The 19,063-nt window shown below is 37.0% G+C and overlaps 1 protein-coding gene across 1 annotated transcript in view; it reads left to right on the top strand.

Annotated features, from left to right (window-relative positions):
• The window catches only part of DLG2 (discs large MAGUK scaffold protein 2), a 597,632-nt gene that overhangs the window by 266,315 nt on the left and 312,254 nt on the right, over window positions 1-19,063 (top strand). The window contains exon 5 of the mRNA XM_026034918.1: window positions 11,416-11,540. Within this exon, the coding sequence (XP_025890703.1) occupies window positions 11,416-11,540 (125 nt within the window). The remainder of the gene's footprint in view (window positions 1-11,415; window positions 11,541-19,063) is intronic.

The raw sequence follows: 19,063 nt of genomic DNA on the forward strand, positions 1-19,063 counted from the left end.
TGCATGTATCCATGCAAAACATTTAAATGTCATGAAATCCTTAAGATAAAATTGAGGAAGTTTTCTGTGGCTGACTGCTAGACTGGCAGTAGGTTTTTAAAGCTTGCTTAATATTTGTGACACTGGAAATTTATAGAATGAGAGAATAATCCTGGTTTGTAGGTTGACTGTGGAAGTCATCTAGCGAAAGCTCCCATTCAAAGCAAGGCTAGCTTTGAAGTTAGATCAGATTGCTCAGAGTCATACCAGTCAGGTTTAGTAAGAATAATAATAAAAAAGGACATGTCCTAATGTGCTAATWAAGAAAGGAGAGCACAATGGGGGGAAAAAACACTAGATTTAGATATGTGTCTATAAAAAAAACTATGAATAATTAATTTTATTTTATGTTATTTATCATTGTTTCATTAATCTCTATAGTTTAGCATCATGATACTTGAAAGACAAGTCTTAAGTATTATTCAAAAGAAAACAAATAATAAATAAGAAATGTTTTCTAACTTTCATTAATTTGTATTGAAAGACAGGATTATGACAAGTGACTCAGGCTGTGCTGAGCCACTAGAGTAAGACAGCGATGGCAAGGTAAATGGTACAATATCAAAAATAGCTCAGTTATTTCCCCTTAGGATTTCTGCTTGAATTTGAAACCCGTAAGGGCCTTTTAGTTCATTAATGGTTTAGCATCTTCCTCTAAATTGCCTGCCCCAAAGATCATCATTTTGAATGAGAAGGAAATTAAGAGTTTTACTCAAATTTACTCAAAAGGCATTTCTCTTGCCTTTGATGCTGAATTGAATAAAACTTGGAGATAAAAGATTATGAAACATTTACAAGATGTGTAAACATTACAGAATTTTAATCTAAATGATTAATCATATATATCTTCCAGTAGAAGAAATCTTTAGACTATAATATGTTTAAAATATGAAAAAATAATTAAGATGGGAACAACTATATGTTCACTTCATATTTGGTAATATGAGATTCAAATGGAAAAGAACAATAGCTCAAACATAGCTTCGGACTTGAGCTCATTATAGTACCTTTAATACTTAGTGACTCAAGTGTTTTACAAAACAATGCTACAAAACAATAGTGTAGTCAGCACAGGAAAATGTCTTGATCASAGAATCACAGAATAGCTGAGGTTGGAAGGGATCTCTAGAGATCATTTAGTCCAACCCCTCTGCTCCAGCAGGGACACCCAGAGCACGGGGCACAGGGTGGCAGCCTTGCAGGTTTGGAAGATCTCCAGRGAAGGAGACTCCACARTCTCGCTGGGCAGCCTGTTCCAGGGCTCTGTCACCCTCACAGCAAAGTTTTTCTTCCTCAYATGGAGATGGAACTTSCTGTGTTTCAACTTTCAACTACACCCATTGCCTCTTGTCCTGTCACTGGCCACCACTGAGAAGAGCTTGGCCCCTTCCTCCCTACATTCCCCCTTCATGAACTTATACATRTTAATCAGATCCCCTCTCAGCCTTCTCTTCTCCAGAGACAATAGGCCCAACTCAGTCAGTCTTTCCTCATGAGAGATGCTCCATTCCCTTAATCATCTCGGTTGCCCAGAGCTGAACCCTCTCTAGGTTCCCTCTTGTCCCTCTTGTACTTTACGCATGCAGCACTATTCCAGAGAGTTACAAACCGGTTTAACCAAGGAAAATCTCGAGTTTGTTCATTGCCTCAAGACACTCAGTGGGGTTTTCAGCTTCTGTTTGTATAGAAATGTATTATTAATTTTTGTTCCCTGTGAACATACAGTACATACAGGACTTTGATTTCTAACACTATTATACAGTTATAATGTTTTAAATTTGTTAATTTTCTCGGTTTTTACAAGTATTTCATTGTGAGAGATCCAATGGTAATCATATCAAAATTTTAAAAGTAACCTGTCTCTCGAATAAGCTTTGCTATCTCTTCAGTTCCGCCTAGTGTTTTGTTCTTACTTTCATTCTCCTATGCGCTCTACCCCACCACATTATGACATATGTCCATAAGCTATATTACTTGGTGGCTGTTTTCCTTTCCTTCATCTTTAACTAACTACACTAGGATCTAGATTGCCCAGCTTTTCTTTATGAGGAGAATAGGCAAGATCATGATGACAGCAGAACCATGAGGATAGCAGTGGGTAGTTAGATGGGAAGTTTTGTTGAAGAAAAACACTTGCGTGGTGCTGCTCAGAGCAGGTAATGGGCACCTAGCAGAGATGCCAGAGAGGAGGAATGCTCCCCGCAAAGAGGAGGGTGCTGTTCCCCTCAGCAATGGTAATCTTAAAAAGCAGTACCCACTAAGCTTTACAGCTAAAAAGAAGAATTAATGATTCCCTTCTGTTTGTTACTTTGGTATTTTGAAATAAAATGAATAAATAAAAACTTTTACAGGAAATGTAAAATTGTTAGATCTCAAAAACCAATCCTGGAAAGAGCTGTCTTCTATATATTTGCATCAATCTACTGTACACACCAAAATGTGACAGAGCATTTTTTTCAGGAGATTGCAGTACTTTGGAACTGGTTTGATTTCTTCTCAGTTTGCTGTTTTACAGTCTTATATGTCACGTTTTGTAACATGTGACACAAATGTCATATATTTATGGAAAAATCAGAGAATCACAGAATCACAGGATATTCAAGGTTGGAAGGGACCTCTAGAGATCATCTAGTCCAACCTTCCTGCTCAAGCAGGCACACCTACAGCATGTGGCACAGGGTGGCATCCAGGTGGGTTTTGAAGACCTCCAGAGWAGGAGACTCCACAACCTCCCTGGGCAGCCTGTTCCACTGCTCTGTCACCCTCACAGGAAAGAAGTTGCTCCTCACCTGGAGACGGAACTTCTTGTTCTCCAGCTTATGGCCATTACCCCTCATCCTATCGCTGACCACCARTGAAAACAGCTTGTCYCCTTCCTCCCTGCATTCTCCCTTCCTGAACTTATACATGTTAATCATATCGCCTCTCAGCCTTCTCTTCCCCAGGCTAAAGATCCAAATCCTTTGGATCTTTCTGAAAACTCTCCTTCCTTAATGGTAAAATTCTTCCAACAGAGCTGTGAGAACATAGTCCCTCTACGGAGAGCAAGTGACAGGGAGCGCATGAAGCAGTTGTAGTCTAGTGCATTGTGGTTTCATAATAAATGTGCTAAACCTGATAAGGGGCTTGAAAACAACAAATGGCACTGTGCAAGATGAAAATCTCTACCATATGGAGCATAATATAACTGCGGAGTCTCAAGACTCTGGCTCTGGGGAGCATTCCAACGTATGTGGGAGAAGTGAGAAWTTCATGAATTATGTTACTTCTGAGTGGATCTGAAAGTACAAAAGAGTTCAACATCATACTGATAAATATGCAAATGTCCTTGTTCTCTAAATGAAACAGAAAGGTGGTTTTGATGTTTAGGCTTTTGAAACTTGAGCTTTGGATTAAAAAAAAAAAAAAGGAAAAAAAAAAGTGGCATAAGATGTAGTCTGCAAATATCTGGGAAAAAAAAAAAAATGATTTGCATCTTTTCTTATCATTCTGGCCAGGCTGAGCAGTATTAAAATGCCCTGGGGTTAGCATGGGACATAGCCAATGAATCACTTACTATATGGCAAAGAATGTTTTTGTAATTTAGTGTGTCTGTCTATCTTCAGAAAGCAAAAACAATGCTAATTCAAATTTTGAATTCTGAAAGAAGTGCCAGGTGAAGTCTAGCGTGGACTTAAAGATCTTAGAGCTTTAAGTGGAAGGGTTTTAATCAAAAACCTGGCTATATGGCAGTGCTTTGCACRTTATAAAATCACCTGCTCATTTCGGTGGGATGAAACATTAACTTGTTTGGCTGTTGTTGGCATTGTGGCTTTGTGCTGTTGACCTGGATGCTGTTGAGTGATGGGTAAAACACATCCACTGTATATGTGCTCTGGAGCTGCGCGCTGCTGAGTGATGGGTAGAAAAATCCCCTATCACTGCCCTGTCAGATGGTGAAAGACATTTTGTATTTTTTTAAGAGCTACTTTGTGGAGAAAATTTTTGCTGAACAATCTCTGTGGAAGTATTCAACATATATTGATCTTCCTGGGAATCTCAGATGATATTCTTCTTCTTCTTGGACCTGGCATATCTAGCAGTATTCACTCCATATAACCATCTTAGCTGCCAAACTATGTAAGCTTATCGGCTTAATACAGAGAATGAAAAAGCCTCTGAAAGACTTTTTCAGAACAGCAGCCAATTTTTGTCTGCTTCTATTTTCATCAATTAAGGTCAGCACTTAAAACTATTTCTCTCATTTGTAGCTATGTTATTCCATTAACCTTCCTCSCCCAGACTCCTGAGTGGCTTTTTTTATCCTTGTTTTTTTGCCATAAAAAATGTCCCTGACACTTCTTTAAACTCAACTCATTCTTGGCTTTCACTTTCTCATGATGTTGGATGCTTATGGAGGAAAACTAATATCATAAAACAATAGGGCTTATGGAAGTAGGTTTTTTTTTCTCTTTGTCTTATAAAAGTAGATGTTGATTTTTTTTAGCTTGAACCAGAAATAACCTGAGAGAAGAAAGCTAGGATGAACCAAATCTGTGAGCAGTCTTAGCCAGGCCTTGTGTACTCCTATTTTTCGAAAAAACCTTTGTTATTAAAATGAGACCTTGTGAGAGATGGATCTTGGCATGAACAATAAATTTCAGTATGCTAGCCAAACTTTTAGCATATCTGTAGAAAATAAGATTCATTTTTCTTTTTACTTTCAATAAGAAATTTTCCAAGTATGACTTCATTTGCACAGATACATGAAGATTAAGAATAATTATTAAAATGTAAGGAAAAAAGTCAAATTTCAAATTATGTTTCTCTGAGTATATTTCACCTGGAAGTAATGTGTGTGTTTTTCTACTGTCTGAAATAGCGGTAGATTGTGAATTCACATTTACTTATACCTGAAAGTGTTGTTTTAGAAGACTTAAAATCAAWCAGACCTTGCATATTTTAACAAAGATAGCATAATTCCCAAACAAACTTCACTACTGGAAAAGAGTGCACTACTTACTCACAGTGACAAAGTGCCCTGAATGAATTTTTAGCCTAAACCAAGATGAAAAACTTTATGGGATTTTGATGTAATGTGTGGCAAATTCTGATATTCTGTGAAGTCTACACAAAGTCAATACTAACTTCAGAGCATGTAAGTATCAGTGTGTTTTGAAAAATCATATAAACAAGAGAAAGCCAGCACTGGTTATATTCAGAAGAAGTATGGTATTACTGGATCCTTAAAGCTTCAGTGCTGATAAAGATCTGAAGRAATAATTCCCTTGGTAGATTTCAAGAGACTTAACTTTTTAAGCAGGATCAAGCCACAAGGTTGATAGGGTGTTTTAAAGCTGTAATAAAGGAAGACAGACAAAATTATGGCATGTTTTAAGGAATGAGTCAGCTATCATTTTGTAAGGTTTCTCTTGACTAAACTTGCTCTGACAAAAACTGCAAATTTAGGCAGCAATTCAAGCCATCATACAATTCAACTGAGACAATTCAAGCCATCATACAATTCGACTGAGACAATTCAAGCCGTCTGCAAAAGAGAGAAAAACATTTCATGTTTTTTTTCTTTCCTGTAAAAACATGGTATAGGTAGGAAAATCACAGGAGACAAAACAAACAGAACAACCATGTTGAGATAAAATTAGTAGTATTTTAGATACACTATTAAGAATAAAGTATCTAGGYAGTGTTTTATATTTTTGATTTCTGAAATACATAGCAGTGTTTTCCCTAACATGTGGTTTGTGAAATCCCAGAAATTTTTAAAGTTCAAAAAAATTATTGCACGATTACAATCACAGACCAAGTTATTTATTATCAAATTATCCTCTGTGGTCCTATGACCTTTGTTCAAATGTTTACAACACTTTGAACAGTTCAAAAAAAYAGCAACAAGTGCCCACCAAAGACTGAGTGTCAAGAATTTTGATTCTCCTTTAAGTGATCTCACAAATTGCCTTGGATTCTTCATCCACAAATGTTTATATTGTGACTGCTCTTAACTTTTACTGTATTTCCTCTTTATGGGTAAGTGGAGTTCCTTAGAACCTAATGGAAGAGTCATCAAACATTTCCATCATACTGTCTTTGAATTTAGGCTTATTCTCAAGTCTCGTCAGATGGAAATTTGTAATTTTTTTTCTTGGACATTGTAGGCTTAAGTCATGTCTTATTTACACAGTTCATGCCTCACATTACATCTCTGTTGACACTGAGATATTCCTTAACTGTTGAGCAAAATGGATCCCTTAAACCTGTAAGTGAGAAATACTGATACACAAGTCAGTTTAATAAAAGAGACTGTGGCAATATATGTTGTCACCATAACAATTTCCACTATATGAAACATTCTGTGAAATATGGATTCTCATTGTCTAYTGGCCTTTTTGCTGGCTAATAGACCCAGTGACTGATGTTTCCTAGGATGTTGCCATGACAAAGAGGGATTGCAACTAGTACTTCCTTAAATTCTGTAAAGGTCATGTGTCAAATATTGAGCTCTGTCACCTTACTGATTTGAACGGATTAAAAAAAAAAGAAAACAAAAAACACAATTTCAATATGATGGTGCATACCTATTTAGTATGGTAAGATACAAACCACTTGTCCCTTATGCAGGAGAGATGGTCTTGGTCTGCTCTTCATATGTATTTCTGATCTGCTTTCTACTTCTTGTGTTTATTCTTCTGCAATTTTGCAGAAGCCTGAATGACTTTGGACTGTTCCTAATCAAGCCCTGCTTCTAAGGCAACTTTCAAGCAGAAAACAGAACAAAATGAAACAAATTAAGGAGGAAATCATCTGTAGAAGCATATGGAGAATTGTCATCCATGGAGAGCTGTACTGTCAAGGGAAAATAACTTTGCAAGTGTTCGGTTTTGGCTAACTCTATTTCAACAAGAAGTTGGTGTTGGGCACTTTTGAGTTGTGACAATATAAAGATTCTGCAACCTGTAAAAATGCAACCTCACACATAGCTGCTTATAATGGTGTATAAAAGAAAAGAAACACAAGAGGAAAGGCTATGTAAGAAGAAGGATGGGTCTCCAGGTCTTCTGGCTACTTAAGGCCATTGCCTTCTGGGAACTCTGGCTTTATTTCTGTGATATTTATGTTGGTAGTATAATAAGAGGGAACAGACTCAAAGGGGTCAGAACTTGCAAGTTTTCTTCTCTTTCCTTGGTGTGAGAATCATCTATTATTCTATCCTGACCCTAGGTGTTGTATTTAATGTTCACAGAAGACAGAACCCAAGTCATCTGAAATGATATCRTGCCTCTGTCAAAGTTGAGGTTATCTACTGCTCTAGAAGCAGGAGAATTACGGATAAGTATCCTCCATTCTCAGACTGAGCATTAAAAGGCTCAGGTGATCCTTGTGGAGGTGCCTGAAAAAGTCATAAAGGAGTCAGACTTCTGCAGTAAACCGTAAGACTGGCCTTCCATTTCAATTGAGAACCAGAAGGCCTTTGAGAATAGCCTGGTAGAAACCATCTTGGTTTAGTTGTTGGACCTGAGTTTCTGTGTTTGAAAAATAAAGCTTGAGCATGATGGTAAATTCCCTGAGAAGCCTGAGAGATCCAAGATGGAATACACTGAGGCAATACTAATTCTTTTTAGCCCAAAGTGGATGTGCAATACTGTGCCACTCCTTTCGTCGGGTTATGTCCATGTTTGAAGCCTTGCAATAAAAGGGAGGGAAAACAGCAAGAAATTAAACTACAAATTTAAAAAAAAATGTATAAATATCAGGCATCTATAGATGAGAAATTTTATACAAGTCTTCCCAGTATAATCAGAAAATAATTATATGACATTTTTACAGCAGTAGTAACTGGGAGCTTGGACAGAGGGATAGTTAACAGCAGCATTATTTAGGTCAGGAGAGAATGGAGCTGATATACATTGCACATAAAAATGATTTGGGTCTGGACTCCTTAAATATATGACCATAAAAATAATAGTGTTTAAAAAATACCATCAAAATCTGTAGGCTTGTTCAAGAATTTTTCAGAGGTTTTGATCTTTAGGTTTTTGGATTTGTATTTTTTTTTTTTTTTTTGCGGGGATTTTTGGCTTAACCCCTTCTGCCAAAGAAAAGAAACAGATAAGCATATTCAGGCTTAAAAGTGAATCTCAATTAAGTAATATCTATGGAATATCTCCTAGGAGGAAGACATCTGCTGCTTTACACCTCTTCTGTATCAGCTGTTAGTAGGTCTTATTAAACGTATATCTGCATCGTCACCAGGTCTCTGAGCTCATTGCTAACTTGCTTCATAAGCATCCTAGAAGAGCAAGGCTTCGAAAAAGGACAGTGAATTAACTTGACAGGTATTTATGAGGTACCACTCCCAAACATGAGAGTCAGCATGAGGAAAACTATGAATACACTACTTTAGAAAATCCAGTGAGTGAGTGATGCTTCAGCTGCTGTTCTGGCCTGAATGAAGGCATATGGGATATGACAAGAAAAGCCTTAGAAGCTGTAGATGATTAACACAATTTTATGGGATGGAGGTAGAGGGTGGGAAGCTAACCTTTGCAGAGAGTCAGGAAGCAGAGTGTTAGCAGACAGCATTTAATTGGAAATTATAACTAGGATAAATTTTTGATATAACAGCATGCTGATGAACATGCATGCTAAAAAGAGGGGGCAAAGCTTGAGGAAAAGGACAGAAATATCTATATCAGCACTGCTGCTCAGAGCTTCATACAAAGGTTCTAGCCACAATTTTCCTGTTACACTTTACCTCACTCCATGTCTGTTAAGAGGCCAGTTTCCCATATGTGATGGAGTGATATTTTCAACCATGTTAACTATAAGCTGAAGTGACCACAAGGAAAGAGAAAAGATTTTTTCTGTGTAAACGATGCAGATATTTCAAGAACCACAAGGAAACTAAAATGTGGAATTGCACTTAAATTTTGCAGCTAACTTTCTGGTGTAAGAAAGCCTTGCAAGGATATACCTAGCTGCTGAGCAAGCTCCTGTGTGACAGCTTGCATATCCTGTTGATCAAGTCCAGGACTGCAGCCAGAATAATTGCTTGAAATTTTGGGGATACAAAAGTGCTTGTAAGGAAGGCTGGCCTTTTCTTTTAAAAGGTTTTTCCTAAGGGGCAGAATCGGAATGGTCTTGAAGTACAGCAGATGCGCAGTTATGGATAAATGTCAAGGACTAGCACTGATTCTCCTGCAGTTTTGCCACATCACTGCTTACTGTGGGCATTGCTATATTTTTCACTCTGAAACGTTAATGGAAAAGAGTACAGAAGTACACTGAAGATGCGAAAACTTCTCAATTTTTTTTTTCTGTGAAGAATTTGAATGAGCTTTATGTGAAGAAGTGTAACAGCTAAGCACACTCAACAAAACAGGCAGGCTTTTATAGTTTTTTAAGTTATTCAAGCATACTTTTTTATTATATGATTTTATGTTCTGCTTCCTAACTCTAAGYTGCACTCAGATACCACCTTGCCATCTTGCTCTTCCTCTGTCTTCATCAAGAGTCACAGGTTAATGCATGTTTAAAAAAAAATCCTTTTGGTTTTATGGAAAAAAATAAGAATTTCCCTAACTTTGTCTATTTTTTTTTCTTAAAATAAAGTATTGATTATTCTAATAAACTTTTTAAAAAGCTTGCTCATGTTTTAACAATGTTTTAAGGCTTTTGCTACAAGATTACTGATACATGTATAAGTATGCATTATTTCATTCTTACATATTGGGAGTTTAGTATCATATAAAATATATGAATATCTAGGGGACGCTGCTTGAGCAGGGAGGTTTCACTAGATGATCTAGCGGTCCCTTCCAACCTCAACCATTCTGTGATTCTATCATTCTGTGATAATATTCCATATAGGAAAAGCTACGGGAAAGAGTGCAAGTTGGTGTTGACTGAATCATATAATAAGGCATGTTTTAAAATATTGGGAAAATAAGCTGAGTCTGAGATGATTCTAAAGATAAAAGGGAGAGTAAATCATAAATTTATAATGCTAGCCTGAAGAAGTGTATTAACTCCACAGAAAAATATATACAGAATGTTTCAGTGTCAAAATGTTTTTCATATTACGGCTAGTCAAGAAGCATGAAGACATGTAGTCCTAAATCCTTCTCCTTGGATTATAAATTAGCCCTCTCTCTTAAATTTAATCACAATTATATGCTGATAGCAGAGCTACAGTAGTGAGAAGTGCATCATTTGTGAATGCAGAATCCTGATAACAACATTTGAAATTAGATTTATTGCACACAGGCAACATGGAGGCTTCTACACAAAAAATGCATCTCGTGCCTGACATATCAATTCAAGTAAAGGTTAAAAAGTTATCAAAAGTTCTGAAAAAGATTTGACAAAATAAAAAGAGATACTGCTTTTTTTTTTTTTAAGCAATTTTTTCTCTACAATTGAAGCAGATTCTTGTCTACAACTGACAGTGCAGAAAAACTCCCAATAAGCTGAAATGGCGAATAAAATAACAGAAAAGAAAATATCACACTGAATCTAGTTCACCCACAGCAATGGACATATTCTGCACTCAACAGCAATAGCTTTATACTGAAGTGATAAGGCTCAATATGTAATTTCAAAATATTTTGTAATGAAAGAAACTAAAAGAATGCAGTATTTCATTAATTTTATTATTGTTTTCAGAAGCTTCAGTAGAACTGCTGGTTAGAATTATATGTGAGGAATGGTGACTGAATTTACCATTTTATTTGTATATGTAAATGGAAAGGGAGTCTCTGTCATAGTATTGTCACAAGTAGTATTGATAATAAATAAGATTATTGAATAGATAATAAATCATAATAAATCTTCCAACCAATTAATTCTAACTAAATAGTAAGATAAAAGAAATACTAGCATGCAATGATCATCCAATGAACAGTGCTCACTTTTCAACAGATAAACRGTATACTGAAATTCTTCAGAGTTATTCACTGCTTTTTATTTATATATTAAGTTTTTTTATTAAGGTTTGGGTTTTTTTTCCAATCCTTTTAGAAGCTCTGAAGTGGTTTTAGCCTCTAGGTCTCATTGACTTGAATAAATTCATGTTGGAGTTCATGTGGCTAAYTTATGCAACGCTTGGAAAACAATTAAATTTAGGTCAAATCCCATTTCTGTAGGAGCATCCATTAACTCTGCCATTAAYTCTGGGAGTTCCTCGTGTTTGCAGCCTGTGTTCTTTTAGCTGACAGCTCTTTTTCTGGCTGACTCACACACCTGAAAGTATGGTGTTGCCAAATAAAATGCTTTCCTTGAGAGGCAAGAATACTTTGCTCCTGAATGTCTGCTGAAGTCTGGAGAAATGTAGCATCTGGTGACACATTTTCTACTTTTTTTTTCTTTTGGTTTTTTTTTCAGGGGAATTCTGGCCTGGGGTTCAGCATTGCTGGAGGAACAGATAACCCACACATTGGGGATGATCCTGGGATATTTATTACTAAGATTATACCAGGAGGAGCTGCAGCAGAGGATGGAAGACTCAGGTAAARACTAACTTATTATGTATGCTTGCAAATGAAAAGTGCCTTTATTTAAACTACTTTGTAGCTGGATGTGAACTGAGTCTTTCACTCACTGAGGGGGAAAGTAAATGATAGGACATGTCCTGCCTGCTGAAGTAGGAGAATGGATTTAAGTAAATGAAAACAATTGAGTTAAGGTTAGTTAAGCAACCGAATACAGAATCTCTGTTGTTGTGCACCTCCATCTTTCTACCAGCCATTTCATTTAGTACAAGAGGTAAGATGGGGATCTAATGATGAAATAGATATAGCATGTGAAAGTCTTCTGTTTTCAGTCATTGTAGGTTCATGGCTAAAGGACTATGCCTGGAGTTCCATTATTAGGGCTACCTAGACTGTCCAAACTACAGAGCTATTCCTAAATAAGCACAGCTCTACATGCCCACAGGTTTCGTAGACCCTCCTTGTTGGTTTTGACAGCAGAAGCAAGGTCTGCTCTTTYCAACTGGTTTATTTCCCTCAGTGAAGATTTGACAGCTGTGCTCTGTATCTTGAAAATAGTCTTGGAAATTGCTGTAGCTCAAAGTATCACTTGCATGTTTTAGTTCTTGAATACATGATAGCGTATCTCAAGCAAGCAGTAACAGAGCTTCCCTTTCATTGTGGACTGAATTCAGGAATGTTTCTGTCTATCATAGAGACTGCCACCCATCTGTCTGTTGCAAAGACTCCTGACCCTCAAAAAAAAAAAAAAGCTCAGAAAATTTGAGCTAAAATTCTGAAGCTTTCATGATCTCAGCACTGGAATCTGAGCTTTTTGCCAAATACAGATGGCCTAAAAATCATGAAATCTGACCAGATGGTAACAGGAATATTTTTGCCAAAACTTTGTCCCTTAACTCAAAGTTAAAAGTATGGGGAGTTTGCCAATTTTGGGAGCATGTTTAGGATATTTCTTATATTCACTTAGCAATTGAGGAAGATGATTTTTTTCTTGTAATGACTGTCGTTTTTACTGTGGTTATGAAGAAGAGTAATGGCAGATGCCAGTGATTGATTGAGAAATTTTTGGTCTAAATATGATTATAAAAGGAATGGGAATCATCTCATGTACCTCTGTGACTAAAATTTTGATATCTGTCTCTAAGCCATCTTAGGGTCCCCTTACATTCAGTGAAGAAAAACAGGCATTTCTAGATCATGATTCATGTCACTGTAAGGTCTAAAATAGGAGAGAAGAATCACATCCTAAAACAGCCTACATTTTCCTTTGTGACATATTTATGTTACATCATTGTAGAACGTTGTTTTTTCAGTATTTTATAGTGAATGGACAGAATCAAAAGATGTCACTTTCATTTTCAGTAGTGAAAATGTCTATGTACTCCAAGCTTGTAACCTTTTAGATGGCAGAATTTTATTTCACAGTATTTCACCTGTTGAAGATGTCTCTTCTTTTCACTGCTAAGAATTCCTCTTAGCTACAGTGCGAGCAAAGAAACAGATCCTGTCATGTTTGGGGAACACCCAAGGACATGTTTATCAGTATCTGTAATGATCAACTGATAGGCCACTGACGGGAAGAGCTATCCTGGGGCAGTCTCCTTGGCTTACATGATAATTAATTTTACGTAACAATGTGTTTATCAACCCAGGCCACTCTATAGGAACAAAATCTCAACAGCGGGCAGTAATGTCCAGTAAGAATGGCTATAACCCAGGTCCCTAACAGAAGCCCCATTTCGAATTCATTGGGAGTAGGAAATAGGTCTTTATGGACAGGAAAAATATACAGTGTCCATATATTTGGTGTCCATTTTTATCTCTCTGCCTATGGCTACTTTATATTAAATAGTAGTGTGGACTGTCAACTGCATTCGAAATCTATGATGTGCTCTTAAATCATGAAAGGATGTAAAATCACCCTTGCTGTATTTTATGTGAAGTACCTTGGATCTGACTGAGCTAAGTTTCTCAAACAGTGAGATGGTGAGAGTGATCTGCAAGTATAGACTTAATGCTGCAAACTCTTGCAAGTCTTGTTATGTGGGCTGACAAAGCAGTGGGTCAACAGGAAGTTCATAAAAGTCCAACAGAAACAAATGATGAAAGTCCTGCCTCTGGGATGGAGTAGCCCGCCGAGGCAGTTCAGGCTGGGGACTTGCCTAGCTGGAAACCAGCACTGCACATGGGAAGAGCTTGCACGTGAGTCAGCAGCGACGACAGCCAGCGCATGGAGGACTGCATCAGTAGGAGCATAGGCAGCAGGGCAGCAAGAGAGATTTTTCCCCTCTACACAGCACTAGTAAGTCCATATCTAGAACACAAAGTCAGTTTTGGGGTGCCCCAGTGCCAGAGAGAGATTAACCATGCGAGGAAAGCCCAGCTGAGGGCAGCTAAGATGGTCAAAGGTCTGGGGCACGTGATTCATGAGGAGATGCTGGTTTGTTCACCCTGGAGAAAAGGCTGTTGGGGGCATCTAATTGCAGTCTCCACAACCTGATAGGGGAGACTGAGCTCAGCTCTCTTCAGACATACACAGGGAAAGGACTACAGGCAACTGCAGATTTCAATAAGGGAAATTTCAATGGAGAATGAGAAAAAAAAAAAAAAAAAAGTCTTTTCAATGAGGATACTCGGGTACTGTCAGAGTTGGGAGATCTCCATCTCTGGAGTTTTTCAAAGCTTGCCTGATATAACATGGAAGGTAAATCTCTTCTGAGCAGAAAGTTGGACTAGGTGACCTCCAGAGGTCCTTTCCAAACTGAATTATTTTCTGATCCTATAGATTATGCTTTATGCATAAAAAATGTGAAATTGGAAAAGGTGATTTTTTGTTTTGTTTTTTTCTTTTTTTTTTCTTTTACTGACAATAGTTACAATACCTCTTTTGGGTTTGGATCACTTCATGGCCTTTATCCCTACAATAACACTTCTTTAAAAATAGAAAAAAAAGAATCAGCAACTTCAGATTGTATTAATTTTTATAACATATGTTTCATTTATTTTATTAAAGAAACAGATCATTTAGTTACAGAACATACAGAAGATTTCTGTAACGCCTTCCTGAACTTTCAAATGTTTAATAACTACTATTTTTGCACAGTACTCTCTCTAAAATAATTTATCCACTTCTAAAACTAGTGTGGCAACTGATACACTGCATAATTTTTATTTTATTTTAGAGACGATTTTCACAGAAACACACAGGATCGCAGGATGGTTGAGGTTGGAAGGGAACTCTAGAGATCACCTCCTCCATCCCCCTTGCTCAAGCAGGGACACATAGAGACATTAGGAAGAGACAAAGGGAAGCCAACAGTACATCTGTAGAACATCAATATATTTTCCACTGGTATATCACTAAGAGTAGAGAGTTTGATTACTTCTTTCTTTTGCAGACATGACATTTCACCTGCCAAAGCAGAGGCCACATCTGGGCCTTAAAAGCAGGTCACTGATTTTAGCAGTGGAGCCAAACATCTTCAGATGGATGTGATAGTGTCACAGCTGGGAAAAACTGCACTTCCACTTTTACCTTGTAGAGTGCAAACTGCAGCTACTGTACACTGACCCAGGCAGCTAAAGCTCAGAAAATACAGAAAGCTGTGGAATCTTTTATGATGTGCATGCATCATAGAGAAAAAATGCCACTTTTCTGTTTTCCTTTGGTAAATAACTTTATGGAATACAAAATTATTAATTTTGATTTCTTTTGCTAACTGTGAATATAAAAATCTTGGGACTGACTGAAGATTAGTTTTTGCTGAAAGCTGCATACCACGTTACTCTGAAGCTCTGAGTTGCAAGTCAGTGACAGACAGAGAATATAAAGCTTCTAGAAGCAGCAACCATTCCCACTGAGTTGAAGGACAATTTTCCTTAAACATTTGATCTTTTAAGACTTTTGATGCTTAAAAAGTTCTGCTTCAATCTTGCAAATGTCAGATGTCCACATGCAGGCATCTATGGTTTAATACAGTAGCTCTGAATTTAGAATTGTGGGAGTTTTTTTTCTATTTGAAGGAAAAAAAGAACTCCAGTAATGTATGGCTCAGGGCCTTTCTCTATTTTATTTGAGATTGTATCAAAGCAAATATACACTAGCTGAGTCAGTTAGAGCTGGCCTAGGCAAAGCAATTCCTATATACCATCTCAGCAGTTCCTTCTACTCACTTTTATTGATCATAATTGATATTCTGGCTTTTAAATAGCAACATACATCTAAACAGAGAGCAACACACGTCTATGTGAAAAGAGAAGTAATCAGCTTATGGAACGAGAAGTGTATGATATAATTTGATTTAAAAGAATAATGAAAAGTTGTCAATTGTGATGAACATAAATAAGTAGAGACCTCCAAAATATGTTTTTTTTTCCAGCAATCATGAACTGAAACTGTTTCAGGTCAAAATCATCCTTTCCATTTATAGTTTCTCACAGACTTATTCCAGTGGAGATAATTTTCTCAAAGATCTGTCTGCACAAATGACTGAATTCCTTAGCTATTGAGCTATTGCAGAACCAGGAAATTATCATTGCTTTTTTTTTTTTTTAAGAGAAATTTTGAAAATTGACTTTTGAAAGGTTTAGGAATCTAAAAAGCAAATTAAAAGTGTCTGGGATAAATAATGGCTAAAAGCTTATACTTTCAGACCGCTCTTGTGGCCCTAGATATTTTACTTAAACAATTATACAAAAATCATATTGTTACTTCATATGAGACTGAAGGTAAATTTATTTTCAGGATTCCAAGACAGATTTGAGTTGCCTTGAGCTTGAACTTTAAGGGTTAAGGTAGTACSAAACGTTATTTTGGTATGTGAGCCTGTGCTGTACTCAAAAGGAAAGAGGGTTGATATGAGGGGTGAGTCAAAGGAAAGAAAGTAGTTGTGCCTAGAGGCACATTACTCTGGTAAGCTGCCTGGACCTGTAGCTATTCCATTCATTCTTCTTTTTTTCTAGGAATCTGGTTTCTAGTGTCTTCCAATTTGTGAATACATATATTTTTTTTTTCTGTAGTAGTGTGGATCTCTGTAAGCAGGATTTAAGCATATCTAGACAAGYACAACTACTGTCCATCATCTTTGGCAGACTAAAAGCATGTGGATGTCCAATTATCTAAATACCATTGRTTAAAAACCACTAAGGCAATGCTGTGTTCATTTTTTGGCAAATGTATACCATACTTTTCCTAATATTATTCTAATTAGTGATTATCAGGAGCTTTAGGATTGTGTTAATGGCACATTTTTATGCATTCCCTGTGTTTTTAGCATCACCATAATAGTTTAGTCTGAGTCTTTTTTTCCCTCAGCTCTTCAAGTGACTTGGTGTGGGAAAGGGAACATAATACACATGCTGATGGGAGGAGACAAGAACCAAAATAACTTGCCCTCTGTCACCTAGCAAATCATTGAGAAGGCTTGCAGTAGAATAGTGATTTCCTCTATTTCTGTGGCTTGCAGGCTTAAATAAATAACTACCAGCAAAGGTTTTAAACAAATTAGATTTGTGTTCTTTTCACTTATTGGTTAATCCACTTCGATGTGACAAAGGATTATGAATTTAGCTAGGTATAAGTAGCAGCAGTGAAGCTCTGAGGATAAGAAGATCCTTTTCCATGTATATCTTGTTAACAAAAGCACAAGATAATGGATTTAAAACTCAAGATTGTATTCTGTTCAGRATTTTTTATGATTTCTGTATTTCACTATCATGGAACGGGGAGAAAATATTGGAATTTTATACTGCTGTTTCAATACTTGAAAATTAAAATTCAAAAMATTACAATGCTGTAATTATTAACTGCAGATTGCCAGAGAAACTCAAATGAAATAAGAAATGGAAGAGAGGGAACACGAGCAAGTGGCCGCTTGCAGGTTGGCTGGGGAAAGACTCGTACCTGTCGGTATCCGCTTGTAGCTCTAGACTGCTTACTCAGAGGAAATGAATTGGAAGAGATAACAGGGAAAAAACGGGGRAAGTTTTTTGGATTAACATCAGAAACTATTCCCAGCAGTGAACATGCCCTTTAAGAAGCTGTCCTGTGTCTCTCAACCAGTTTGAAAAACTGGCTGTGTATGGTCATCACTATATATCAGAACAGAAGTGTGTCTGCTTTGTGATTCAATGCTTAAATCATTTGTTAACTTTTGATCTTGAATTAAGTCTATCAAGCACCAGACTTAAGTGCATTGCAATTGCATAAAACCTGTTCAGGATGTTGTTATAATTACAGTATTGACACAAAACACTGATTCATATCTGCACTGTTTACAGGCCTCTGACAATGCTGCTAGTTCAGTGCATCATTTAGTAGTAAGTTAATAAAGAGACATGCACCCCATTAAGCAAAACATGCTTGCTTTGCAGGCAGACATAAATTAGATCACAAATTATTGACTGCTTATTCACCCTGGTCTGTGTTAGGACATTTGAGCTTATTAAGTGTGATTGTCTGTGCATCCGTGCATACTATTTTTGAGCTTCTGTGGAATTAAAATAGAAGAAATATCATAGGGGATCTACGTGAGAAAGGCAGATCATAAAATCAAAATCCATTCTTTCTTTTAATAAATGAAAGGTGGATGAACATGGCTTGCATTTGAAACAAMGTTTAAATTATCACCATATTCTTTTTTATCAAGGGACTATGTTAGCATGTTATTGTCTTTGCTGCTGCTTTCACTTTTCTTTCACTGAATCTTGCTTCCCTTCCTATATATAGTTTGATCTCTTTATTTTCATGCTGCATATCCCCAGTATGCTTCTGAATTTAATTGCATTTCTGCTTTTCCTACTTTGAAGATAATTTGGCAGGCTGCCAAAATTTGCTTATGCAAAGCAGGAAAGGGAAGAGAATYTATGTTTTGTTTTAACAGCTGAAGTCTCAGGTTATCTGGAATAGAGTTTAATGGGAAGGAAAAGGTACTTCTCCAGCATCTTGGAYTTGCCACTGGCAAATTTCCAGGCCCAGCTTATAAATAATAGAAATGGCTATTTCTGCATTTTTGAGTTCTTTTTAAGGGATCAATTTCTACCCCCTATAGCTTTTTGAGCTCTTCTGCACTGATAGGAGCTGCTGCWTGTGAACACCACTTAAGCAAAGGAACATTTTATTGGAGCTTTAGATACAGTTACAATACATGCAACTTGCTAGGTATTTGGTGCAATGGTACTGAGCTGCTGAACAAGGTCTCTCTCCCAAGTGATCCATCTTGTGCCCACCCCACTAGGAATTATAAAAATGCCCAAGTGCTGCAGGAGCCGCAGAACAGCACTGGGAAGCCAAATCCTAGTGCCTGTTTCATCAACACCTATGCCCTGCTGTGGCAGCTTTGCATTTAAATAGCACAGTGATAATTCATCTGGAGTAAAGAGCCTTCTGTGGTTACATACCTGGGAAATCATCAGCTCTCTATGGAGTCTAGCATTAGTCAAGGAAAAAATATTACACATCTGCTGCTACCCTCGACAGGTGTAACCCTCTGGGGATCCTCGGAGTTTTCCATTTCCTTTAGACTCCTAACAATTCTTAAAAT

This window comes from Nothoprocta perdicaria, unplaced genomic scaffold (genome assembly GCF_003342845.1).
Source record: "Nothoprocta perdicaria isolate Ctin4 unplaced genomic scaffold, notPer1 scaffold_152, whole genome shotgun sequence".
NCBI classification, from domain to species: domain Eukaryota; kingdom Metazoa; phylum Chordata; class Aves; order Tinamiformes; family Tinamidae; genus Nothoprocta; species Nothoprocta perdicaria.